Consider the following 26,693-nt stretch of genomic DNA (forward strand, 5'->3'; position numbering starts at 1 on the left):
AGCTGTGCAAAAAGTATGTGCGTTGTAGGTTGCAGTTTTAACCAGTCTTATTTTTCCTGGCCTGCTTCCATCCTGGGTTGGCTGTTTTCTCCCATTCCTCATATTTTTAATACGAGGAACAGGAATTTAACAAAAGTCTAGTTTTCAATTGATGAGGTCAAATAAGTGGATAGGGACAGACAGCTAGCATAGCAACAAATGTTAAGAGACAGCATAGCGAGGCTGCTAACTGTCCACTAGTTAATAGCATACCAATAAAACCTACATCATCAAAGAGAGGAGGGGGAAATGTCATGTTTTGTACACTGAACAAAATTATAAACGCAACACTTTTGTTTTTTCCCCCATTCATCATGAGCTGAACTCAAAGATCTAAGACTTTCTCTATGTACACAAAAGGCCCATTTCTCTCAAATACTGTTCACAAATCTGTCAAAATCTGTGTTAGTGAGCACTTCTCCTTTGGCCGAGATAATCCATCCACCTCACAGGTGTGGCATATCAAGATGCTGATCAGACAGCATGGGTATTGCACAGGTGTGCCTTAGGCTGGCCACAATAAAAGGCCACTCGAAAATGTGCAGTTTCACTGTATTGGGGGTCCGGAAACAAGTCAGTATCTGGTGTGACTACCATGTGCCTCACGCAGTGCAACACATCTTCTTCGCATAGAGTTGATCAGGTTGTTGATTGTGGCCTGTGGAATGTTGGTCCACTCCTATTCAATGGCTGTGTGAAGTTGCTGGATATTGACAGGACCTGGAACACGCTGTCGTATACGCCGATCCAGAGCATCCCAAACATGCTCAATGGGTGACATGTCCGGTGAGTGTGCTGGTCATGCAAGAACTGGGATGTTTTCAGCTTCCAGGAATTGTGTACAGATCCTTGGGGATGGGGCCGTGCATTATCATGCTGCAACATGAGGTGATGGCACAACAATGGGCCTCAGGATCTCATCACGGTATCTCTGCATTCAAAATGCCATCAATAAAATGCACCTGTGTTCGTTGTCCATAACACACGCCTGCCCATACCATAACCCCACCACCACCATGGGCCACTCGATCCACAGCATTGACATCAGCAAACCGCTGACCCACACAACGCCATACACGCTGTCTGCCATCTGCCCTGTACAGTGAAACCGGGATTCATCCGTGAAGAGAACACCTTTCCAACGCCAAATTCTTTGGTTATGCAAACCGATTGTTGCCGCAGCTGTCCGGGTGGCTGGTCTCAGACGCTCTTGGAGGTGAAGATGCTGGATGTGGAGGTCCTGGGCTGGTGTGGTTACACGTGGTCTGTGGTTGTGAGGCCGGTTGGATGTACTGCCAAATTCTCTGAAACGCCTTTGGAGACGGTTTATGGTAGAGAAATGAACATTCAATTCACGGGCAACAGCTCTGGTGGACATTCTTGCAGTCAGCATGCCAATTGCACGCTCCCTCAAAACTTGACAAAAAACATGACATCTGTGGCATTGTGCTGTGTGATTGAACTGCACATTTTCGAGTGGCCTTTTATTGTGGCCAGCCTAAGGCACATCTGTGCAATACCCATGCTGTCTGATCAGCATCTTGATATGCCACACCTGTGAGGTGAATGGATTATCTCGGCAAAGGAGAAGTGCTCACTAACACAGATTTTGACAGATTTGTGAACAATATTTTAGAGAAATAGGTCTTTTGTGTACATAGAGAAAGTGTTAGATCTTTGAGTTCAGCTCATGATGAATGGGGGCAAAAACAAAAGTGTTTATAATTTTGTTCAGTACATATGAAAATGAGGAATAAAAGAGGATATAATGTGCTAACTTTAGTGACCTCTAACCCTTCCTCTTACACCAGCTGTGGAGGTTTAGGATTTGGCATTAGGCTGATCCTGAATCCAAACACAATAATCTGCAAAAGCTAATTAAAATCAAGTTAAATAATATATACAAATTATTTGTTCCTTCCAAATTTGTTCAGCATTATGTATTCAGAAACTCATAGGAAAATAGGTCGAGTACACTGAAAAGCCCTAATGTTTTGTTTTGTTTTGTTTTTTTCTGAAACAACCAATATGTTTCTGTATTTTTTTGTACTGTGGTCATGTTCTCGGTTCCAAGTGTGAGAAATTAGATTTTTCTGCCAATCTGCGCTGTATTCCTTGTAGAATAATGTGAAACAGCATAAAGGAACTAATCGGCAACCAGTTATAATACTGTTGTTATTAATCACTTAAACTGATGATTACAGAACAATACATCAAGACCCTAATAATAAGAGGCACACACTCCCATTCAGGTTTATTTATTACAACAAAAACTAACAATTATTCATTTTCAATAGATAGAATTTGACTCAGCACTTGTATAACATCAATGAATTTGGTTGTGCATATTACTTACAGAGGTCAATGTGACTAAAATTAAAGATGTCCCAACGATGGTTTTGATCTGAATCCTTTAATAATGAGTATCTGATGATAGATAATCAGGTCTAATATTTATTTCTTTATTATATTTAGTTTTCTTCCTATATAACACATCTGCATACACTGTAGCAGTTGAATAGCTCTGCATTAAATTAAAATATACCCTAAATTCTTTTGTAATATGTTCTATATTGTCACTGCAGTGTTTATAATGTAGACAGAGGAGTGTCTGTTGTGGCAGGAAGGCTTGTAAATAATTTGGTCTCTCTTAATCTCTAGCATGAACAAAATACTAAAGTTCAAACACATTTTAAACCAATAGCAGCACTTCAGATGCGAGGGGTTATTTTGGATGTTTTATCTTATCTCAAACCATGTGGTCTTTGCCAATCTGAGAGTCAGTCCACCTGTTTCTGTTAGTCAACAGCAGCATTTACTCCATAACCCACTTTACGAGGCTTTTCTCTCTTCCATGTGTTAATGTGTCTTCAATAACATTTGACTCCTAATATCAAAGAAGAGAACAAAATAATGAAATATCATAATGGAAAGATGTGGAACAAAGTCCAAAGACCATAGGATTAGTCTCTACTGACTAGTGGCTCAGAAACATTGAAGTATTCAGACTCAACATAATATCCTGTTTGGAATATGCTGATTCAGTTTGCAAGGTTCACACCAGGCTAGTTCCCATCACAGGTTTAGAGGTCAAATCATGGTCAGTTGGATCACAGGGTGACGGAATGGGTGTAGAGGTTGTATAACAACAGCAAACTGCTTTATTTACCTTTTATTCTCTTGCAGGGGGTCTCATGTATATAAGCACTGGTGGAGGACTAAACTGGTTTATGGACAGCCATGGAGAAACTGAAGATTCTGTTTGCTGTCGTCTTGTCTCTTGGGACGGCCTCAGCAGCTTCTGTAAGGCTATAAGAATGAAGTAATTAATCTGCTCTTTGGGATTTGAATAATACTGTGCTAAAATATTAAATCTATGTTTCTGTTGGAATGTGGTAATTGTTATAATGGTGTCTGCCTTCACTTATAACGAGTTTACTTCACCTCTGTCAATTTTCTGCGATTGCAAATTATTAACTGGAAATGTAACATTTGTGGTTTAGCTTTTGCAAAAATAAGGAAATTCTAACAATGTTATATTAATGTAATTACTCAGAGCACATTCTGCGTACAGGACAGTACAGTGTGCACTATGATGTTAATCTCTATTTTTTACAATGTCACCGTTTATGTACTTTACTGTTTTATACTGTCACTAAAGTTGAAAGCTCATGTTTGACTTTGTCTCTAGCTGGGCGTTGTACAAACCGAAGGTGGCAGCGTTCAGGGACAAAATATCCCCCTCTGTCTTTCCCGCTCCGTAGATGTTTTCAAAGGAATTCCCTTTGCTGCCAAGCCTGGAAAATTTGAGAAACCTAAACCTCATCCTGGCTGGGATGGTGCGTAAACAGCAGCTTAGAAATCTCACTTATACTGCAAATCATCCCTTCATCCCTGATAATAAATGATCAATTTATCCACAGGCGTACTGAAGGCAACAAAGTTTGCTAAGAGATGTCTTCAGATGAACATGCGCCAGACATCAAGTTTTGGTAGTGAAGACTGCCTCCACCTTAACATCTGGGTTCCTCATGGCCAACATGGTAGCTTTATGCAGTATATTAATTGATTGATTTATTGATACAGAAGATGTGCTTCCTTGTAAAATAACAAATTATTCTCATTTTCACCCCAAGTGTCATCAGATCTTCCCGTCATGATTTGGTTCTATGGAGGAGCCTTCATGTCCGGCGGGTCTATGGGGCCAAATTTTCTCAACAACTATCTGTACAGTGGTCAGGAAATTGCAGACAAGGGCAGTGTTATTGTGGTGACCGTGGGATATCGTGTGGGAACACTGGGCTTCCTCAGTACAGGGGACTCTCGCTTACCTGGTAGGGGCACTTCATAATGAGAAATGGCTGAAACAGGAGAAATCCTGTACAGTAGCAAGTTCTCTTAGCTCAGCCTGCACTGTGTTCTTTGCATTCACTTACTGTGATAAAGTGTGGTAGTATTTAAAACCAGCTTTAAAGTCAAGCCAAGATGTGTCAGCAGGCAAAAAATGTCTCTGTGACAGGAAACTATGGTCTGTGGGACCAGCACACCGCCATCGCCTGGGTGCACAGGAACATTCGCTCATTTGGAGGAGACCCTGACAACATCACCATCTTTGGAGAGTCTGCAGGTGGAGCTAGTGTCAGCTTCCAGGTGAGAGGCTTTAGCATAAACACAGTACCACCTTCTAATCAGGCATGGAACTACTACTAACAGCTTTATTAATGCTTGTACTAAAATATTTCATTAAGACTATGTAGGTAAGAAATAATGCATTAATAAGAACCATTTAAGAGTTATGATATATAATATATTAATAATATTTGTTAGTTTTTTACTAACTTTAAATTAAAACATTAGTTACAACTTACGAACTCCTTACAAAGTATTCCTTATAAAACTTGCCAGCACAACAACACGTTTGACTTTTCAGTCATAAGTGGCAAGGTTAAGGCCTGAAGAGTGCTATTTCATTCATTTTTTCATTACCGAAGCCCTGCAAAAAATCATAACCACAAGTAATACTTTTGTATTATGTGAATGTATTCCTACACAGACTCTCTCGCCCCACAACAAAGGGCTGATCAAGAGGGCCATCACTCAGAGCGGTGTAGCCCTGTGCCCCTGGGCTCTATACAAGAACCCACAACAGGTTGCAGAGGAGGTATGTGCTTGTCAGTTGTTGTGCAGATGGCGCCTGCTGTCACAAAAAAAGCCCTAATTTTAACTTTATAGGATGATTTATGTAAATAATATGATTTAAAAATTTAAACATTTGATTCCAAGATGGAAAATGATCTCTAGTATTTATGTACAAGTCTGTGATGGTTGTCACACCTTTATCCTTCCAGTAAGTATGTTTGAAACAAATAGTAAAAATTCAGGTGCTTGGAACACCCTTTTAAATTGGTTTAAATGTTTTATAGAATTCTGCCGGACAAAACTATCTCCCAACAGATGCAATGGAGGCTCCTTTGTGGAAAACAGAAGGGCTGCAAGAGAATTGTTTCTCACTGCACGAGACTCCAATTTCAGCCACTTGGGTGTATCAGAGAGCTTCACGTTTGAAGAAACTGATCTTGCCTATAAATTAGGGCTCTGGCATTAGCTATGTAATAATAAAATTGGAACACTGGATGGGATAACCCCCCAGTTTCCTGGGCTTCTGTGGGGGAGTCTTGGAGATATAATGGTATTATTAGTGAGTCAAGAATTATATAAATATTTTGAAACAAATACATAAATCAGGTGAGTGACACCATTTTAACTGCATTCACACAACCTATAAGAGTAAGATGAGATGTCAGTGATGTCTCACTGAATACAAATATTTTTCTTGAATAAGAGCATATGATTTACAGGAACAAACAAGCACAGGAAGAGGAATTAATGCACTTTTCCTCCAATTATTGGAAAAGCAGCTTACAGTAGGCTGCCTTATACTAAAAGCCAGAGATGAGATGAAATAGTATACCAAGCTTAGGATGCCAAAAATTCTAGCAAGAGTCAGAGTTCAACACATTGTGACAAAAGGTCAGCGGAGCTGGTCACTGGGATAGGATCTCTTTTTCCACGTTTCTGGAAGACCCCTTACATACAGTATCCTGAGAGCACTATTGGATCAATGTAGTTACAAAGGCATCTAGTAAGAACAGAAACAAATACAAAAGTGAAGTTAAGTGAATACATGATAAATATTTCCTATAGTTTACTTTCACATGTATTATCAATGGGGGACTGAAGCACATATTTGAACATTTAACCGAGAACAGGAATTCTGCCATTCTACTTAAAACCTGCTTTATAACAGGTTGCTGTGAAGGTCGGCTGCCCCACTGATGACAGAATGGTGGCCTGTCTGAAATCAACTGATGCTGTGACTCTCACCATGGCTGTTCCCAGCCGCCCACAAGGCTCCCCAGACCGTAAGCATTAGTTTCTGTCAAAGGACAAATATATTTTAAAAGATCTAGTGGATTACTTTATAGTTAGCCGTAACCTTAATAATTCTGTGTTGATTTATCTCAGATCCTGGTGTGGAAAACATGCTTCTGTCTGCCGTTGTTGATGGAGACTTTCTCCCGGATCAGCCTGCCAACTTGTTCCACAACGCTGCTGACATCGACTACCTTGCAGGGGTTAATGACATGGACGGACACGTGTTCACCTCAATGGACATTCCTTCACTTGGTAACAAGAATGAAGAGACTCCTGTGTAAGGCTGATTTCTCTTCAGAGAGAAGGCGTTTTGTTTTGTGGGCTTTAAATGTTCAACCATGAAAAGCAAGACAAGAAAGTTGGAAGCCAATAAAAACACTAACAGAGCTCTCTACCTTATTTTCACTGCAGAGAAGATGTAAAGAGACTCCTTGCTGCTTATACCAAAGAGAAGGGGCAAGCTGGTTTAGAGATCGCCTTTGCTGAATACTCATCTGACTGGGGATCAGCACCCAGCCAGAACACCATTAAGAGAACTGCTGTGGACATTGGGACTGACTACATGTTCCTGGTTCCTGCACAGACTACTATTTATCTGCATGCTGCTAATGCCAGGTGAGGCCAACAACTGCTTGTTTCTTTTGCTTTAAAATGTCTTTGAGTTGCTGGTGCAGGTGTCTTGCCTTTGGAAGTTAAAGGTCCAATGTGCAGGATTTAATAGTATCTAGAGGTATAGTTGCGCAAAGGAGAAACTACGGTGGTCGAAAGGATGGTTTGTCCTTTCTGGGCTACTGTAGAAACATGGTGGTTCAACATGGCAACCCACAGTGTCTGTATATATAAAAGGCTCATTCTAAGGTAATGAAAACACAACGATTCCTATATTCAGGTGATTATACACTAATGAAAACATACCTATGAATATCAATAAATTCTCCTTAATGTTGTACATTGGACCTTTAAGGGCATGATCAGATTGTTGACAATAGTGATGCCGGACAGATACAGACACTGTGATGGTGTTTCACAGGTCTGGTCGTACCTACTCCTACCTGCTGTCTGAGCCCAGTTTATTGGCTGGACCAGGCAAACCCTACCATGACTGGGTGGGAGCTGACCACGCTGATGACTTGCAGTATGTGTTTGGCAAACCCTTCACCACACCAAAGGCCTATGGAGACAGACACAGAGACCTGTCTGGCTATCTGATTGCTTACTGGACTAACTTCGCCAGAACTGGGTAAAACACACTTTGCATGTTCAACACTGTAACATTTTTACAGCGTGAGGATTATTTTACTACAGAACTGATGCATCCTTTCACAAGTGTTTCTTCCTCTGCTTATTTTCACAGAGACCCCAACACCGGGAACCTGAAGGTTCCTGTAACCTGGCCTGAATTTACCAGCATTCAACACCAGTTCGTGGACCTTAATGCTAAGATGAATGAGAGCTCCATTGGGCAGGAAATAAGGCCGCAGTTTGTTCGTCTTTGGACCAGCACCCTCCCCAGCCTCCCATCACATGCTGTCGCAGATGCCCAGTGATGGATGTTTACTTGAAAAAAACCCCACCAACTATACAAATAAAAAGAGTGTGTGCAATAAACCTCAAAGGTAGGTAGACGGATTTTAAAAGAAATCTGTCTACCTAAAGTGGTATGTTTAAAGTCCCGACCCACACAATAATGGACTTGGTCCGGTATGCAACTTATACAAGTGTGATGTAGAAACTTGAAGCCACCAGTGCACATACACTGAAAATAACATCTTGTGTCCAACAGGAAATCTTTAAATATAAAAAGGATTTGCATATTCAAAGATTCTGTGATTTTTAATCAAGAAGAAGGAGTAGATGTCTTTTGAAAGGTTTTAACATGGAAATCATACTATTTTGTGGAAAAAACATATCAAACACATTATTGTTCCAATGAGATTATTTGTATATATGTCTTAATCCAGGAGGGGCTATTTAATGAAAAACAGAGTCAGAAAGAACATCTTTGTGAGTATTTATAATTAAAAAATGAAAAGACTTGGCGCAACCTCACCCCTCCATCACATCCCACCTCATCTGAAGACCTTTTAAACACACTGCGGCCATCATGTGTATCATTGTCATCAGTGACACTGAGAGTGATGTTCAGCTAGAGTAAATTTAGCAAACTTTCACAGTGAAATGAATTCATTACAATGGAATCACCACAATTAGTGGATTTTCTTGTGGGGGCAAAATTAATAAATGTGAACTCTTAACACTGAGGTAAATGTTGATGAACTTTGACATGCACATTGTCCTGACAGTACTGACCTTTGAGGGAACGGAGAGGTAGAGAGTATAAGCTGCTATAATGACGCAAGAGTTTCAGTCTGTTATGCGACGATATACAAACTGTAGGAATTCACTGAGTGAAGTTATTGTCCTGTATAGTGACCAAACTGACGAGCTTGCTAACTAACAGTTAGTTAGAAAGAGAGAGAACTATAGTGACTACAGTAGTTCACTGTGTGAGTCGTCTTTATGTTCTTCATCAAAGCAGAATCATTATTATGAGAAGTCACCAGAATGGACCTTATCACTGATAAATGAGAAGTCTTAAAAGACTGGAGGGTGAAGGAAATTTCAATCAAGCACAGTCTGTCCACACCCATAATAATACAATATATAATAATAATAATAATAATCCTACCAAGATGTAGGGCCTTAAAGGTCCAGTGTGTAACAGGGGGGATTCTACTGGCTGAAATATTCATAGGTAACTTTTCATTAGTGTATAATCACCTGAAATTAAGGATCGTTGTGTTTTCTTTACCTTAGAATGAGCTGCTTTTATCTACAGATGCTATGTGTTGCCCTCCATTGAGACGGCCATGTTGAACTGCCATGTTTCTAAAGTAGCCCAGAACCAAACAATGTGCAATATACACCAATCAGCCATACCATTGTGAGCACCTGAGCACCCTGGTGGTCCAAATGTTCTGCAGCCCCATACCAACAAACTGCTCTGCACTGTGTTCTGACACCTTTCTATCAGAACCAGCATTAACTGTTTCAGCAGTCTGAGCTACAGTAGCCCGTCTGTTGGATTGGACCACACATTATAAATTAAATACAAAACTGAAATTGAAATACAAATATGAGCTAATAAATATAATGCATATGAGGAACTGAGGGACTTCATATTACACACAATAATAGCAGCTGTTGCTTAGTAACTGTAACTGTTGATGCTGTCTTTGTGGGTGCAAGGCTTCAGTGACGCATAATTATTCACCTTGTCCTGTTCTAGTTATTAATAATGATAATAATAATAATAATAATAATAATAATAATAATAATAATGTCTCTAATTGACTTTGCCTTGTTACACTATCATTACATACTATATAACATATATGGCCTGTTTTTCATGGTTTCAAATATTTTCAGACGACAGTGTTGCAGCTGTGCAATGCCCCTGTGCAAAAAATGCAACTCCAAAGTGAAGAAATGATTTCCCCTGTTTGGTGTGGAGCAATTTGATTGGCCTGTAGAGTGCCCTGATCTCAACCCCATCCAGCACCTTTGGGACTACTATGGTTGACTATGGTTAATTATGCATGGGATAGGATACGCACTGGGTTGCTTTGACCCAAGTGCAGGGTAGCATTAAACTAAATGTTTATATGACCCAACCTTAGTTTTTAATTAAAATTTAAACATTTTGAGAAAAGAGAGTTATTGTTTAAAGTCAACCCAACCGAGTACAGGGCCCTGTTGCTGAACATTGAAGGAATTCTGGGAAAAGTGACCTAAATATATATGTTTGATAGAGTGCATAACTTGTTATTAAATTAATTAAATCATTTATTGTTTGGGTTTGATGGGGGAGTAAATCAGACCATTGTGTTAAATGATTGAATCAGTTGTACTTAGGAGTCTGATGAGGCCAGTAAGGAGCACCCTTAAAGAAGGCCAGACAAACGTAATGCTTTTATTTTGAAACCATTTGCTCATCGGTGTATCTGATCTAATGCAATATAAATGGGTAGATCCAGGTGGGCTGATAACTGCAAAGAGGGGGCCCCCAAATAAACATCTGCTCAGGGCCGGCCCTGGGTGTGGCTTTCACAAAGTGGCGCATCTTGTCTCCAAGACCGGGACACCAGAGAGTCAGGATGCACAGTCCGAACATGTTCACTGGGAAGGTAGCTGCTATTATTGGGTTGGGAGTAGGTGCGATCCTTGTGTTTCCAGGCAGAGACGCGCCGGACTCAGCGGGCAGCGGGTACCCGATATGGAGGGGGACGGGGCTGCCCGGTGTCCTAGCGTGGGCTGTGGTCTGCACCGTCGCCGGAGCTTCCGTCCTCGCCGTGGGTTGGCTGTACAGGCTGCTCTTCTCCCCCCTGGAGCTCCTTAGGACGCCCCATGAAGTGGGATACATCGCCGAGGACGGTCGCTCCAAAGCTCAGGCGGCCAACGAGGTCCGCCGCAGGAGGAAGACCGGAGAGCTGCCACCGGTGTATCCAAACGGCTGGTACCGGGTGCTGGACTCACACCTGCTGGAGAGGGGCGAGGTCAAAAGTGTCTCTGTTCTAGGTATGATAAATAAGTTAGTGGTGGTTGCATTAAAGTGTAAGTAGAAGTAAGTATAAGAAGAAAGAAGAAGTTATCTTTTTGTTTTGAAAAGTAGCCAAAAAATATAAATTAAACTAAGAATATAAATGAAAAACTGAGGTACCCAGGGGTTTCTCGTCCTCAACTGCCCCTGACCATAGGGGTTCTTTTTGCTGTGGTTCAGCTCCAGATGACCCAAGAGGTAAACGACAGTCAGAGTTTCTCCAGTTTTTGCTGTGTTTTTAAGATGGTAGCAGGCATAAGTGACTTCTAACTTATTTGAATCAGCTGTTAAAGTTCATGATTAAATGTAACTGTATTGTAGTCATGTATACATGTAAAATGTCACACAAAATGCACATGAGGTTAAATGTTTTACTCAAACAAACACTCAAAATTATTTTTCAGTTGTCATTACATTCACATCTAACTCTGTTAATGCATCATTTTGTAAATAATCTTAAGTATAAATACATTATGATTCAGTTCCTACATTGTAGGAGGTGTAATTCACAAATTCAAATCAGATAATTCACATCTGATTATCCCTTGAAGGTGTTAATATCCACTGATGCCCTTTCTACAACCCTGATATTCATGAGTTCACCTGTCTCTATTGTCCTGTCTCAGGTAGGAGTGTAGTGAGGCTACATTGCCAGCATAGAAGAGACAAGCTCGTATTACAAAGTTGTTGTTTTTTTGGTATTTTATACATGTGTGACACAATGGCCTCCTGTCTTTGTCAGAGTAGTTTAGGGATTAGGGTGCTTAGTAACGCTTTCTGTTTGAACAAAACCTCATTGTTTCAGCTCAATCAAGCTTTAAACGGCTTGTTTGATTTGAAGGTGCCATGGAGGCCGACGTTGTGGTCACACATATGGATTGAATCATTGCATAATGACAGTGAAACTGCATCTAACCATTATTTTCTTCATCTCAACCAGCTCCGATTCATAGCCAAAGGTTAAACATCATCATCTCATTAAAATCAAATCAATTTGAGTACATTACAAAGTCTCTCATGATCAATTTTAATTTAGCTGAGCTCTTTGTTTATAGTGATCTGATCTGCTATATATGATAGCTTTTGATATGCCATGTTTACGTCTCTGTGATGTTTGATATGCGGAAGCTCTGATACAACATTCACATTCATTTCACACACTGATATGCATTTTGTTTCGGGCATATTTTCGTCGAGGGACGTGATCTAAAACCAATACGTGTTTCACATTTTACTTCTGTTACTCTCGCGTTGATATCCGGCGAGACTGTTTGATCTCTTCAGAGAGTTTCTTTGAGTTTGAGTTCAAAAAGGTTTCAAAGAGTGTGTGGGGCTTTCATGTTTCTGTCACATCACCTGCCATAAATAAACAAAAAGTATATGAAAGGTTTTATACCTGAAAAAGATCCACCAGTAAAAGAGTGCAGAGTGCTTCAGCATACAGATTATTTTTTATCCTCAATTCATCTTTCAACTATTTTTTTCCAATTAAACGATGAATCATTTATTTAGTAAAATATTTTAACAATCGTGACAAATGGCCACCACAATAAGTTCTTCAATAAGAAGGTTATTAAAGTTCTTAGACACAAAGTGTGATGTAGACCAGTGGGGATGAGGGACTGCCAAAAAACCACAGGGGTATACTATATTGGAAAACAATACATTTACAGACCCAGAGAACTTGAATGCGTTTCTGTCCATAATGCGTAATATACAGTAGATATGACAGACTTGTATTTTTCTTACAAATCCCTCTGGTCTCCTTTCTCTCCCTCTCAGCACATGTTCTCCCTCCAGCCCCCTGATATTTAACTGACCCATATTCTGTTGATCCAAATCTAAACTTGGTGACCTTCAGGATCTGCATCCTGCTGTGAGTGAATGCAACGTCTGACTCCTAACTTTTCTCCTCTGTCATCCATTTACATCATATCAAATTCTGCCTCGTGTGTCTTTTCCCCTGTGCTGCTCTCACACGTTGCGCTGTGCTTCTGTTCTGCCCTAGAACAGTCTGGGGGCAGCAGTGCAGTGCTGTGTCACCCCTCATTTGGATACGCCTTATTTTGGATTTCTCCGTATTTTAATGGAGAGCACTCTGACTACGCACTGCTGGCTCCGCGGTCGCTCTCACTCATCCTGTGCTAATCTGGGAGCAATGTATTGGTCAGCTAAAAGTCAAGCCAAATATAGCAGAAAAAGTAGGTCTCTACATGTAGTGTCAGACTGGACATAGATTCAGTCCGAACATGCACCATCCAAAGGGTCAACTTTGTACTATAATCTATAACTGGAACCGAATCAGAGAAGGCCAGGTGTAACCACCTAAAGCAGTGACTTGATACTTTTGCTGCTTATCCTTTGCAAAATCATTTGAGAATTTGAACATTTCTGTTCCACTTACCCACCATGGTAGTAGTAAAACAGACACAGCCACACACACCAACCCGCCTATACACATACTGAATCAGTTTTGATTGTAAATGTCTAATTTTCTGCAAACAAAAACTTTAGATCCATTAGAATAATTTCAAAAGTGCTAAAATCCCATTCTACCACTTCACTACAGAGAGACACAACCACACTGATTCAGTATAATTCATTTTGAGTATTTAAGTGAAAACTATCAAGCTGTTTTTTTATACTTAAATCCCCAAATGTCACGTGTAACTTCACATCCTACATTTCATTACATTACAGTGTATTCCTGAGTGGCGGCTCATTAATGAAAGTGTTTGTCCCTGCTGTAATTAATCATCCTAGGTGAGCAGGTGGCAGTGTTTCGGGGCCAAAATGGAAAGGCCTATGTGCTGGATGCCTACTGCCCTCACCTGGGTGCCAACCTGGCTGTGGGAGGACAGGTGGTGGGAAGCTGCATAGAGTGCCCGTTTCATGGATGGCAGTTTCGGGGGGACAATGGCAAATGTGTGAGGATCCCCTATGCAGAAAAAGGTATGAACTGAAGGTGGGGGCCAAAAATGTGACATGGATAACTAAGAAATAACTTGCAGTATTACCATTTCTCAGTGTATAATTTAAAGCAACAATATAATTTCCAATTAAGAAAGATGTTACACATTTGTTATCTTAAAAAAATGTATGTTCACTATTGTTTCTAATAACAAAAGACTAGAAAGAAAAGTTTAAAGCTAGTGGCCCCTCGAAGCTGTAATATTCCATTGTATGAAACTTTTGAATGGAAGATATTGATATGTATGTTATTCTAAGAGCCCCATCAGTAAATTGCAAAGTTTGTCCTAAGGGTGGTGCTACAGGATATTTTTTTTTGGTTAAGTATTTTGGGGGCTTTTATTGCCTTTACTTGATGGACAGGAAAGGGGGGCAGAGAGAGAGGATGACACGCAGCAGGGGGCTGCAGGTTGGATTCGAACCCTGGGCTGCTGCAGCAAGGACTCAGCCTTGGTACATGGGTCACCAGCTCTACCCACTGAGGCCGGAGTGCTGGTGCAATTGATGCTAATGTTAGTTGTGTACAATTGGACCAACCGAGTGCTGGCAGAAAGGTTAAGGGGTTCAGCGAAAATATCAAGATTCTTACCCTTGGGAACATGAATATTTTCAGCCAATCTGGAAATACTTTGTGCCAATCTGTTTGTCAGCTTGTGAATACAATTGACAATTTGGCCAGAGGGTGGCGCCAGAGGGAACAGAAAAATTTCTAGGTAATAAATTGTAATTTAATTAATAATTAGCTAATGTTTTCTTACACAAAGTCAATATTATGTGAACAGACAGTCAACCTGAATATCTACTTCTAGGAGTGAACAGTGGATTATCTAAATAAAATAGTACCCATTATACATATTGACTAAAAGAGTGCATGATCCAGATTTGGGTTTCATTTGTCGTTCAGTACCAGAGTTTGCCAAGGTGCGCAGCTGGCCCAGCTGTGAGGTCAACAGCCAGATCCTGGTTTGGTTTCACTGTGATGGAGAAGATCCTCAGTGGGCCGTCCCAGAGCAGCCAGAAATTGCAACGGGCGAGTGGGTCTATCGGGGCAGGACTGAACACTTTATCAATGCTCACATACAGGTAGGTGCATGTGTGTGTGGATGTGTTTTTATGTACACAGCATGGAGATGTTTTAGTTAGTTTGAAGACAAAAAAAGAATTTGTTAGGGGTTTTACTTTGTATATTTTCATAAATTATCAATGCAGTTGTTAAGTATAAAGAAACATTGTCCTTCAGTGTGTGCCCAGAGTGGCATTGGCTAATGTTTGTGCTCATAAGGCTAATAAACAAACTCGCTCTCCTTTGTGAGTTATGCCTGAATTTCCTGTAAATTAGACTCAGACATGACTTGTCTTTGTTTTGATATCAGCATTATATATTGGCAGCCCTGCTTTCTAAATATTGGCATGTGCTATTGATAAACCCATATTGATCGACCACTACTTTCAGTCCTCAGAAAATCCACTTTCTGTAGCTGTATGCACATTCAGTATCACACTCCACAGGCAGAGAAGGTGCTTTTGTTACCAAACAGTCATGAGCACATGTCATGGTGACCTCTCCTTCCTGTAGGAGATTCCTGAAAATGCAGCAGACGTTGCTCACATCGCTCACCTGCACACGCCGAGCTTTGTCAGCGGAATTGATCTGCGCTACATCCACAGCAAAACCTTTGCATTTTTGCGGCATGACTGGAAGGTAGGGATTATATAAACTAAAACACACTAAATGTGTTGTTGCTTTTACAATCCTGTTCAACACACTCTTAGCAGAATATATTTATTTAACAGTGTATTTCTGTGTTTGAATGCCACTGTACTTTGTCTGTGTGTATGCGTGTTTATTCAAGGTTCAATGGGAACCAGAGGCAGAGCCCAACAAGCACTGTTCCCAGATGTTGGTGAAACATGCATTTACTGTGTTTGGACTCCACTGGCCCATGTTGGATGTTCATGTTGTGGCCAGACAGGTACAGTCTAATTCAAAGTACGAGTGCATAATTGTTGTGATTGATTTGTAAAATAAATTAGATGGATAGCATAATCTATAATCTTATAAATAATCCCATTGAAGTTAAACTAGATTTCACCCACATTAATAAGGCTTTACATAAAAATATCTACTGTACCTCAATTCAGGAGCACAGAACTGTATTAGCGTAAAACTTCCAATAAAAGCAGGGTCCCTAATAGACGCAGGTCTCATTTAAAAGCCTGGTGTGACTACACGTTTTGACATATAAACGCAGGTCTCCAATAGAGGCCTGGTCTGGATTTTATAGAAATGATCTTGATGTATAAAACCTCTTAAAACCTACCGGGTCGCGCACTTGAGCAAGTTTTAAATTGTTTCAATCTCACAAATCTCATCTACACAAATATAAATGTTTAAACTTCTGTCAATATGTATGCTGCACATCATTAGATCAGTTATAGATTCTCCACAATTCAATCGTTCACTATATTTTACGAAAACAATCAACAGCAAAGTATAATGTTAATTCATTCTGACTTACATGTTAGAAGGAAAAAAAACTCTGAAGCGATCATAATCATCATGTTAGCTGTCAAATTTGCTGAACAAAATCTCAAGAGAAGCACCAGTTAGTTTAGTTTAGTTTTGTGCTAAAGGAATTAAACGCCTGTCCCACATTCACAACTGGCTGTTTTGAAGACATGGCAGCTTCATGGATTTCTCTTACAGTACAAAACCAGCAGTAAAAATGTTTGTCTGATGCAGAAAAACATCACATTCTTTAGTTGTATCTGGAACATTAACAACCGCTATGCAGTCTGTGCTTTTTTATCTTGCCTGGTGAATTATATATGATGAATAAGTATACCCTGAAAGCACTCATCTCACAAGTTTAACCAGTGGCAGAGGCCTGCAGGGAGAGTGGGATCCTATAAGACCCAACACAAACATGGAGAGCCAGGATATGGTTACTCTAATGCAGGTGGGGGTGGGCAGTCAGCAGCCTTATTGTGGGATAAGCATGGGATGAAATTAAATACATTAAAGTATTGGGCTTAAAGATCCCCTCCAGACATGTATTAAGACACAGATACAAATAGTCTGCTTGGAACAATAACTAACTTATGTAAAAATAAGTTACATACTGGACCAGGATTGACTTCCAAACTATTTGTGATGTCACAAATCATGCTCGTAGGTCCTGCCCCTTAAAAATCTGATTTTCAATGAGCACAGAGAAACGTTCCACTTTCAGCAGATGAATGTGAAAACATCCTTCTAAACTGCACATACATCATTTAAACATCACACTCTAGGAACCAGAACAAACACAGATTTTTGTCTGGAGGGGTCCTTTAACCATGTATATAAATGCACTGCTCTCTAATAAATCATCATCAGGTCTGATCAAGACACTGTTGCTTTTTAAGCATTACAGTTTCTAAAAAACAGGCTTGATGTTATATCAGTATATCAGTGTTTTGTTTTAAAGTATATCAGTGTTTTGATTATGCACATCACTGTACATATTTTCAGTTTGAATACAGGTTACAAGTTCTCTTATATTTGTCTGTGTTTCAGATTGGTCCAGGAGTGGTGTTTCTGCTGTTTAACCACAGTTTCTTGGGCCGGGGGCTTATCATTCAGTGTGTGACTCCAGTAGAACCTCTGCTGCAGTGTGTCTCTCACATCATGTTTTACCAATCTAATATCCCACCTATGGTGCCCAAATTCTTCCTCAGGACAGAGTGCATTCAGGTGCAGTTCACGCTTCTACTATCACTGTGATACCTCCATTTTCTGTATGTATTCTGAAATGGTTGGCCTGCTATGAACCCCACAGAACAATCACCAATTCTGCAGCTTTTGGCAGCCTTTTAGCCTTTTTTAGCTTATAGTTTTACAGCCCATTTACTGTATGATTCATTCTTAGCACTCATCAACCTGGTTTCCAGGAGCTGCAGGCTGCTATGTTATGAGGTATTCTGGGGAATATACATCAAAACTTACACCGTGGCTAAATTTCATGGATAATAAATGTAATAATAATAATAATAATAATAATAATAATAAAAACATGTATTCTGTATTCTGTAATTCAGAGTTGCACTCCCACTCAGCCTTTGGTTTAATTCTGCCTCCTCACTGCCACCAGAAGTAACACCACACAGTCACAGAAAATGTGTAAATAATCCTCATTAAACTTGATAATTAACTGTGTGGTGAAGTGCAAAAACACAGTCACTGATTTAACAAAAAGGAAAAATGAATAAGTTGGCACTCAAGACAAGGAGAAAAGTATTTTTTATTAATGGTAATGGGTGAGTCCCCACTAAAACTGCCAAATGTAATCCTTTCTGAATCAGTGGATGCTTGTGTTTGAGAAATATGTTCCTCTACAAAACCTTTAAATCAGGAATTACCTTAATAAGGAATAAAGTATAAATGATAATGAATCTGAGCAGGTTCTTGATGCAGATCTTTGGTGCACAATGTCTGACACAGACAGTAGTTTTGAGACACGATAAGTTCAGAAAGGGACTTATTTTAAAATAATTTTATTCAAGTATTGTGCCATTTTGTTTCTCCATGTGGTATTAACACAAAGAGCCACTAGAGGATACTCAGTTTTAGAGGACACTTTGAATGTGGACTAAAATGCCAACTCTCAGCAGCTGATGGAGTGACATTTAATTAGCAGCACTTCACACAGAAATCCCTGCTGACAGATGATAATAATTCACAGCAACAAGACAGAACAAAATACAGATTATTCTTTTAGTTACTGTTTAATTATTAATCCTAGTGAAAGTCTGTTTCTTTTCTACAACTGCACCACCTGTTTGATAAGGGGAAGTAAAGGAGGATAGAGGAAGTGCAGAACATAAAAACTAATGGACTTGAAGCTGTAAAACCAACCTATAATAGATCATGTTTGTTATTTTAATATGTCTTTGTTACAGCTTTTTGAAATCATAATTCACAAGTTCACCCAGTGACCATCTCCTGTTTCCTTTTTGTGTCTAGTTTGAGCGGGACGTGATGATTTGGAACAATAAGAAGTACATCTCCAAGCCTCTCCTCGTGAAGGAAGATTCAGCCATCCAGAAGCACAGGCGCTGGTTCAGTCAGTTCTACAGCGAGAACAGCCCCCGGCTGCAATACCAGCGTGACACTTTAGACTTCTGACCTCCGTGAAGGAGGGGAGATCAGCGGAGAAGATGTCAGATCAGGGTTGACATTAATCAGAGGTCAGAGGGAGTCCATCATTGATTTTATCTGTCACATATGATAAATTAAAAGAGGAAAGGAGACCTGACTTGTGGAGGGTCTTAGCGCTGATCTGAAAGCCCGAACCTTTCGTTAAACCTGACTTTCCAGCTTTAAGTACGCAAGTCCCTACTGTTATCATGTTAGCTGCTTGGACTGGAATGACTAAGTGAATGTATTTAGCCCATAAATGTGAGATTTTGATGAACCACTGCTAATATTCAAAGCAAGCACTACTAAGAACACCGCAATTGCCTTGTTGCAATGCTGCAATTATCTCTTTACTCTGAAAAATAATCACTGTGATAATATAACCAGTAACAGTCTTGTGCTTGAGCGATGGTTTCAGCTGATTTTCAGTATAAACCGCCTGCCTCTAGTTCGAGCTCAGTAAAAAGGCTTCTTCTTCTGCAGTATGTCTCACAATACTATGATTTGGTATCATTGTGTTTCTCACTTTGACTTCATCTGCGTTAGAAAATATTAATCTGGCCTTCACACTCTAAGTTTAAGTCTCTAATGTGTAATCAAACTTGGCAATGCCTCAGCTGCAGGTATAATGGAAGGTGTGTTTGTATTCTGATGGAGATCTAGGGTTACTCAACAGCCAGCTGATAGTGATATTGTAGTCACAGCAGTGTGCAATGACAACTTAAAGGACCACTTCACCAAGTTTTTGGGTGATTCAGAGGCGTATCTCTGAATTATGTCATAGTATGACTGGAACTGACATGACTTTTAAATACCATTACGCTGTCCCTAGCTTGTAGAGAAGTTATGTCCACATCCAGATTCTCAGATTAAAAAATATGACTACATTTCCTGCTACTGTGCGAGCCAGTACTGCATATCAGATGGAGGATTTGGGGTAGTAACAACTACATGCTTTGTATGAGTTAGAGCGAGGACTAAAGACATAGTTAAGCAACGCGGATAGGTAAACTGTTCTTTGTGACAAAATAGTTACATCACGCACATTTTTCATTTGTTTAAATGTGTTCATGTATGGATTAAACCTACAAAACTACAAAGGTGTGGAAGTAATTTCAACAGACACAGCTAGCTGTTTCCCCCTGCTTCCTGTCTTCATGCTAAGCTAGGCTAACTATGTCCAGATGAAAACAGGTTGAGCACATAATACTGACATTATTATGACAGTTTAAGTTGATATAGCACATTTGTACCTAAACAGTTGCTTTATCACACATCCAGCCGTTACGTAGGGACTTTGTAAGCAATAATTGTTGTGTTTCTGTCCACCTCATAAATGAAAGTCCAATATTCATCCTTAATCCTTTTAGCTCTTTTTTGCTCTCCACCAAATTCCAAGAGAAATATTTGTCTCTTTAGCTGCTAAATGTGCCACTAAATCCACCATCTTGTCTCTAATTCTATCTGTCTGCTGCTCGATTAGTCATCCACTGATATCATAAGAAAACACTGATTATAGCTGCGTTAACATACAAACAGGATCTCATAAAGAAAGGCAAATCCTTTAACAAGCATAACTGTGCACACAGTCATATGTCAGTTAGATAATGTGGCACAGATGGAGACAAAAGATGAAGCTGTCCTTTGATTATGACAGATGATGATGATGATGATGATGATGATACTACTACTTAAAATGTTTCCAGATGCTGAGATTTATATATTTTATTTTATTTATTTTTCATTAATGCTGTTATTTGTTTTTGTTTTTGTTTTATTCACAACTATGCATTGAAAACCTTAATTTAAAGTCAGTCTTTCCTGTTACTATACTATGTTGCTATAGTTGAAAAACAGCAATATGCAGTTTCCACATTTCTTTTTGTTTATTTACTCCTGGTGCATGTTGTCGACTCATTGCTGATTTAATCACTGATGACTACAATGCTGTGAGACTTTATTAAAGCTACTGTTCCCATTTGGAAATGTGACTAAACTAGGCCTATAAAAGCGATAATCTTCACTTGCCTGCGGTGATGGGGCGGATTTCCTGGGACTGCTTGGAATTACTTTTTAATTTCCGTTGTCAGATGATCATAGAAGAGAGAAGATACATTTCAAAGCAAATAACCAGCGATGTTAAAAAGCACAATACTTCTTGTGAATATCAGATCAACTCCGCTCTTCTGCTCCTTCTCAAAATGAAAATGTATTTTTGTAACTGGCTAATCTACAGATGTAATGTTCATTTGGATGTGAAGAATAAATGTGTCTGCTCAGCTCTAATGCATTTGCTCATGCATTTATGGCAAAAGCTTTCCATTGCACTGAATACATTAGCGTGTTAAATTGAGCGGAATAGTGAAATGTTCACTGTACTACTTGGCCAGTGGCACTTCTCTCAGGCTCATATTATTGCATGGCACTTCTTATCTGTGAATGTGCTTATCTTATCTGGGTTCATGGTGGGACAGGACTTTGTTGCCTTTGTTATACAGAAGCATTACATCAACAGTTGGCTCACTTGAGCTTTGTCCAGGAAGAAAGTAGACTTTCTCTCATGAGGAAACATACTGAGCTTGTGTTAGGGTAGTGTTAAATGTATCGAACAGACAGAAAAAATATTTTTTTTATGAAGAATGGCTGAGGCAGGAGTCCTTGAAATGGAGGAGGAAGGTGTTGTTACACTCGGAGAATTGCCAACTACAGAAGAGACTTGTGCCAGAGTTTCATACACACTGAGGCGAGTGGAAAAGCAGGAAGATGAGAGAGACTCAGTCATACAGCCTCTGCTTCAGCACAAACACCAGGACAGCCAGGATGAGAATCACAAAGCAGACACAAGAACGGTGACAGATGGGGCTGACCGAAAGACATCTGTTCCACACGAGCTGGAATTGGCGTGCAGGGATCAGCCCGGCTGCAGTGGAAGTGTCAGGAGTTTGTGCAGTGACAGCAGCCGACGCGAGTGCCCCATCTGCAGCGAGCTGTTCGACTTGCATGGAGATCACCGCATCACCTTACTCAACTGCAACCACGCACTGTGCCACCACTGTACAGCCGGCATCATGAGGCGGGCCAAGAACCCGGGCCGACTGCAGTGCCCCTTCTGTCGACAGACCACCCCGTTCCCGCAGTGGGAGATCAGGAGGCTGCAGGAGGAGTCGTACAGCGGCGGCGTTTACGAGCCCGGGCTGGCCTTCGTCATCAATCCTGGCCCCGAACTTCAGGCCGTCCCAGCATCACCGCTATGCTGCTTAGCTCTGGAGAGGCGGCTGGAGGCTAGCACACACACAAACATATGCTGCCTCTACCCAGCCTGCCTTGTCAGAGGACTGAGACTGATGCGACTACGCTCCCGCTGCCTCTCCATCACTGTCATCCTGTTGCTCGCCCTGGTGCTGCTGGGCTGCTTCCTGTACATATTGGTTCCTCTTGTTGTTCTGTCCATACTTTACAGTAACAGCTAAGCTTAGATCACTTGAGTGATTTCTGTTGTCTGAACTTCTGCAAAATGCTTTATGAATTAACTGCCTGTCAACTACTGTAATAGCTTTACAAATAAGTGACATTAGGGGAAATACAAACATCTGCATTTTTGGCACATTCAGCAGGGAACATACACTACAGCACTGAGGAATAAGAGCCATGATTTGTAGTTTTTTCTCATTCCTCTGCAATGTTACATTTATTTTATTTTATACTTCCATTTAGTACCTTTCTTTTCGCATAACCTGATTAATCCATGTTATATATTCCAGGTTATTTGACTAGATATTATAGAGATATTATAACTGGAAAGAGTCAAATTTGAAGATGGCAAGAGCTAAATCAACTCCTAAAGAGGATGGTTTGCAGGTGCACATGAGTTTTCAGTATTGTAAATGTATTGAAAAAAGTAACTCAGTTAATCTTACAACATGTCTAAAATATCTGTCAAACTGAAAATGTCTCATCAATTTGTCAACTACTGACTTTTGTTTTCTTTGAAGAGTACCGCAGCTTTGCGGGATTTGGCGCCACGGATAAATGGAGGTTTGACTCCGGATCAAAACTCTTCATATCTTTCTGGGTCTCATATTGACCTACTTCTTATCAGAACAGCTCAAATGCTCTTTGCCGTTACTGCTGCATATTCTTAGCAACAAAAACCCAGCTTGATCTCCTTTCATGGTGCACATGAGGGGGACTTGACCCACCAATTTAATCCTTTATATCCATGTTATTCATCCGAAGAGAGGAAGAGAGAGAGCAATGATGAAAGTTGGAAGCGGGGCTCCTATTTGTGTTTTGTTGTGGATGCACTTGCACCTTTGAGTTCGTTACTATATGCAATTACATAAATATATACATAAATACTGCATTCAGTGGGGAACTATAAAGGTTCAGCTTTGGGGTGAAATACTACATAACCACAGTTTCACTTCAGCCAGGAATCTATTTTATCTTTATATGAAAGCTTTAACAAATGTGTCCTAATAAAGGGAAAATAACTACAGAGAAAGATGGTATAAGTTTCATAAATATCTATAATAAATGTAATAATCAACCATCCTAAAGTGATGTGTAACTTTGTTTGAAATTTTTCTTCTTTTTGGTTGTAGATAGATAGATAGATAGATAGATAGATAGATAGATAGATAGATAGATAGATAGATAGATAGATAGATAGATAGATAGATATTTAGATAGATATTTAGATAGATAGTTGATTTTTTTAGATAGGTACTTTATTAGATAGATTGACTTTATAATACTTTATTGTACCTCTGCTTGACCTGACCTGATGGTATGTGTGTTTAAACCCTCTGTAATAACATGTCTGCCTGTTTTCCGGAAATCAAATCCTAATTCTCCCCTGACTCGGTCTCAATTACTGAATCACACTAATTTGGAGCTGACAGCCCTCTCTAATGAGAAACAAAAAATTGATCCGTATTGATCAGGCCTGCAGCCCCCCACACAAGGCTTATCAGCATGTCAGGAGCAAAGCTGGAAGAGTCTTTGTGTTCTCTGCAGCATGAATACTTTAGCTCGGCATCGGGACAAGCAAGCGAGCGAGCACCGAGGGGGCTCGCACATCTATAATTTATGTAAGGACTTCACACTACATGAGAAACACATCAGATAGGCAGGCATCCATCTGCAGATGACTCATTGAGGCAATCCATTTCCAAGACTTCATCAGCTCTGTTTATGTCAAAGCACTGGCAATGACCTGTTTTGCTCCCCGCTTCAGTCAGATACTGGACTACATGACAGAGGCATCCAACAAATATGGACAATAGTGCTATGCAAAATGCTGCTTGATGCATTGAAATGATACTCACATCTCATTTATGGTACATTTCTTCACACCATTCAACTTGGACATGTAAGGTCAGAGCAAATGTGTTCTGAAAATGGCTCTTTGCGGCAGACAAGAGCGACATGAGGAGCTGAAGACACGCAGTTTGCAGACAAACACGCTGCTGTCATGCTAAGCGCTAAAACATGCAGGAGTTCATGTGTGACAAGCTCTGCTGTCTGTTCTTTGCTCACACTTTGTATTTCATACATGGGTGATTCTTGTTTTATCTTTGTTATAAATGTGTTCCAAATCCCGATTAAGATACGCCCGCAGGTTTGATCACCTTCAAGAAAATGTTAATGTTAATATTTGAAGGCCTTTTTAGTGCAACCAAATCAAAATGTCATCACCATCTCAACATCACAAAAAAAGTTAATGATCTGAATTTAAAATGAGAGGTAAAAGGTTTTAAAAATCACTCAGACAGTTCACTTTACAAAATGTACAAAAAGGCTGGTTAAAGTTAATTTAAATGCTAAAATGGTTTAGCTGCTGTTACAACCGTTTATACAGCGACGCTACAGCAGTGCAGCACATGATAAACATTCACAGGCAGGACAGCTTAATGAAAAGTTATCTTTATAAGGTAACTAGCTGAGAATGGGTTTAACTAGTGTGTTTTTAGCTAAGCTACATAGCCTCACACTCCTCTCTTAAAGATGAAGTTATGTTAGCGTGTTGATAGGAGTATATACAGCGGGATACATTAAACGGCTCCAGCAGTGCACAGCCAGTGGATGTATAGATCACATAGATACCGTGTTTTTGATTGGATGTTTGTCTGCATTGTCGCCATATTGGGGAGGTCAAGATCCGCTAGATAACAAAACTGAGAGATGCACACTGCACGACAAAAATCGACTGTAACTCGCTTGATTCTGGACTGATTTTCATGAAATGTTGTTCGTTATAAATGTGAGACAATGAACCTGATATTGGTTATTGGTAGGAATTAATTCGGTCATGCCAAAAAACAGTCAAGAGTCACCTGATGGAAAAATGCTGCCGGCATATACGGTGTGTGGATGTACAAAGAGACGAAATATACAGTTACATATATACTATAAAGCTAGTCAGAACAGCACTTTGCCAATCAAGAATGAAAACAAGGTGGCTCTATAATAATATAATAGATCTAGAAATCTACATTTTCAGAGAAACTGACAAAAGCTAAAATTCGAAATAATTTACACTGGATGTTGCTTCTTCATAGATCGGTGCATGTTCCAGTGGAAGTTGGGGCTTTCAGAAGGTACATTTTTTGGCATAGAGCTAATTATATCTGCCCCTAGTAATTGAATTAATCCCTACAAGTAATCAGTATCACATTCAGTTTCTCACGTTTATAACAACCCAAGTGTCATGAAAATCGTTACAGTTAGAGTCGATTTTGTAGTGCAGTCTGCATTGTTGACTAGTGGAATCTGACCCCTAAAATATGGCGACTGTGCAGACATATAGTGGTGAAATACAGCAGCGGCCAATGAGGTACCTATATTTCTATATCTACCATTAAGTGCACTGGCTTTATAAAGAAAGTGAGCTTCAGCTAGGTAGCTAACTGAGAAAACTGATGCACAATGTGTTTTGGTAACAGGATTTTGAGTTAAGCCAGTTAGCCACACAGTCCTCTTCATTGCTCCATTGATGTAACATATATGTACTGCACACACACACTCTCTCTCTCTCTCTCTCTCTCTCTCTCTCTCTCACACACACACACACACACACACACACACACAGACAGACACACACACACACATGCCCAAGTCATTATCATAGAAGCATTTGGAAAATTGGAATTTGGTGAAGAAAATGGAAAAAGCAGAAATAAATAAATGATTACTTTTGTGCCAACACAAAAAAGAAAGAAAGAAGAAGTTGGTTGGTTTTTAATTAATTTTAGAAGAAGAAGATATAATTTATTAATCACCTTGGCTGCCCTCCGGTTCCCTACAGACTGAGCTACTGCAGCCTTAATTCGAGTTTTAATCTATTTTGACAACTGGTCATAAAGGGGGGAAAAAGTATATAACAATAAAAGGTATAAAACTTTATATACAAATTTCTTTTTACACTCTATTTGAATTATTTAACTAACAATATTATTTATTGTTGTC

At 39.8% G+C, this 26,693-nt stretch overlaps 3 protein-coding genes across 4 annotated transcripts; all 3 read left to right on the forward strand.

Moving 5' to 3' along the window:
• The first annotated feature begins 3,212 nt into the window (after nucleotides 1–3,212).
• LOC127370787 (bile salt-activated lipase-like) lies at nucleotides 3,213–8,294 on the forward strand. The gene is made up of 11 exons (XM_051413151.1): nucleotides 3,213–3,342; nucleotides 3,731–3,878; nucleotides 3,963–4,082; nucleotides 4,176–4,373; nucleotides 4,559–4,689; nucleotides 5,093–5,200; nucleotides 6,347–6,461; nucleotides 6,565–6,751; nucleotides 6,886–7,089; nucleotides 7,505–7,714; nucleotides 7,829–8,294. The coding sequence occupies exons 1-11, from the start codon at nucleotides 3,280–3,282 to the stop codon at nucleotides 8,019–8,021; spliced, it is 1,677 nt and encodes a 558-aa protein (XP_051269111.1). The 5' UTR covers nucleotides 3,213–3,279; the 3' UTR covers nucleotides 8,022–8,294.
• A 2,125-nt stretch (nucleotides 8,295–10,419) lies between these two features.
• zgc:92275 (cholesterol 7-desaturase nvd) lies at nucleotides 10,420–21,509 on the forward strand. Of its 2 annotated transcripts, XM_051413107.1 has the most exons (7): nucleotides 10,441–11,052; nucleotides 13,838–14,026; nucleotides 14,949–15,127; nucleotides 15,621–15,746; nucleotides 15,898–16,017; nucleotides 17,604–17,780; nucleotides 19,050–21,509. In XM_051413107.1, exons 1-7 carry the CDS (start codon nucleotides 10,632–10,634, stop codon nucleotides 19,209–19,211), a joined length of 1,374 nt encoding a protein of 457 aa, XP_051269067.1. In that variant the 5' UTR covers nucleotides 10,441–10,631; the 3' UTR covers nucleotides 19,212–21,509. The 2 variants fall into 2 exon arrangements, with proteins under 2 accessions (XP_051269068.1, XP_051269067.1); XM_051413108.1 differs by lacking the exon at nucleotides 19,050–21,509 and having other exon boundaries at nucleotides 10,420–11,052; nucleotides 15,898–16,034; nucleotides 17,604–17,766.
• An 87-nt stretch (nucleotides 21,510–21,596) lies between these two features.
• Nucleotides 21,597–23,775, forward strand: LOC127370754 (uncharacterized). The gene has a single exon (XM_051413109.1). The coding sequence runs from the start codon at nucleotides 21,863–21,865 to the stop codon at nucleotides 22,691–22,693; it is 831 nt and encodes a 276-aa protein (XP_051269069.1). The 5' UTR covers nucleotides 21,597–21,862; the 3' UTR covers nucleotides 22,694–23,775.
• Nucleotides 23,776–26,693: the final 2,918 nt, after the last annotated feature.

This window comes from Dicentrarchus labrax, unplaced genomic scaffold, assembly GCF_905237075.1.
Source record: "Dicentrarchus labrax unplaced genomic scaffold, dlabrax2021, whole genome shotgun sequence".
In the NCBI taxonomy this organism is placed as follows: domain Eukaryota; kingdom Metazoa; phylum Chordata; class Actinopteri; family Moronidae; genus Dicentrarchus; species Dicentrarchus labrax.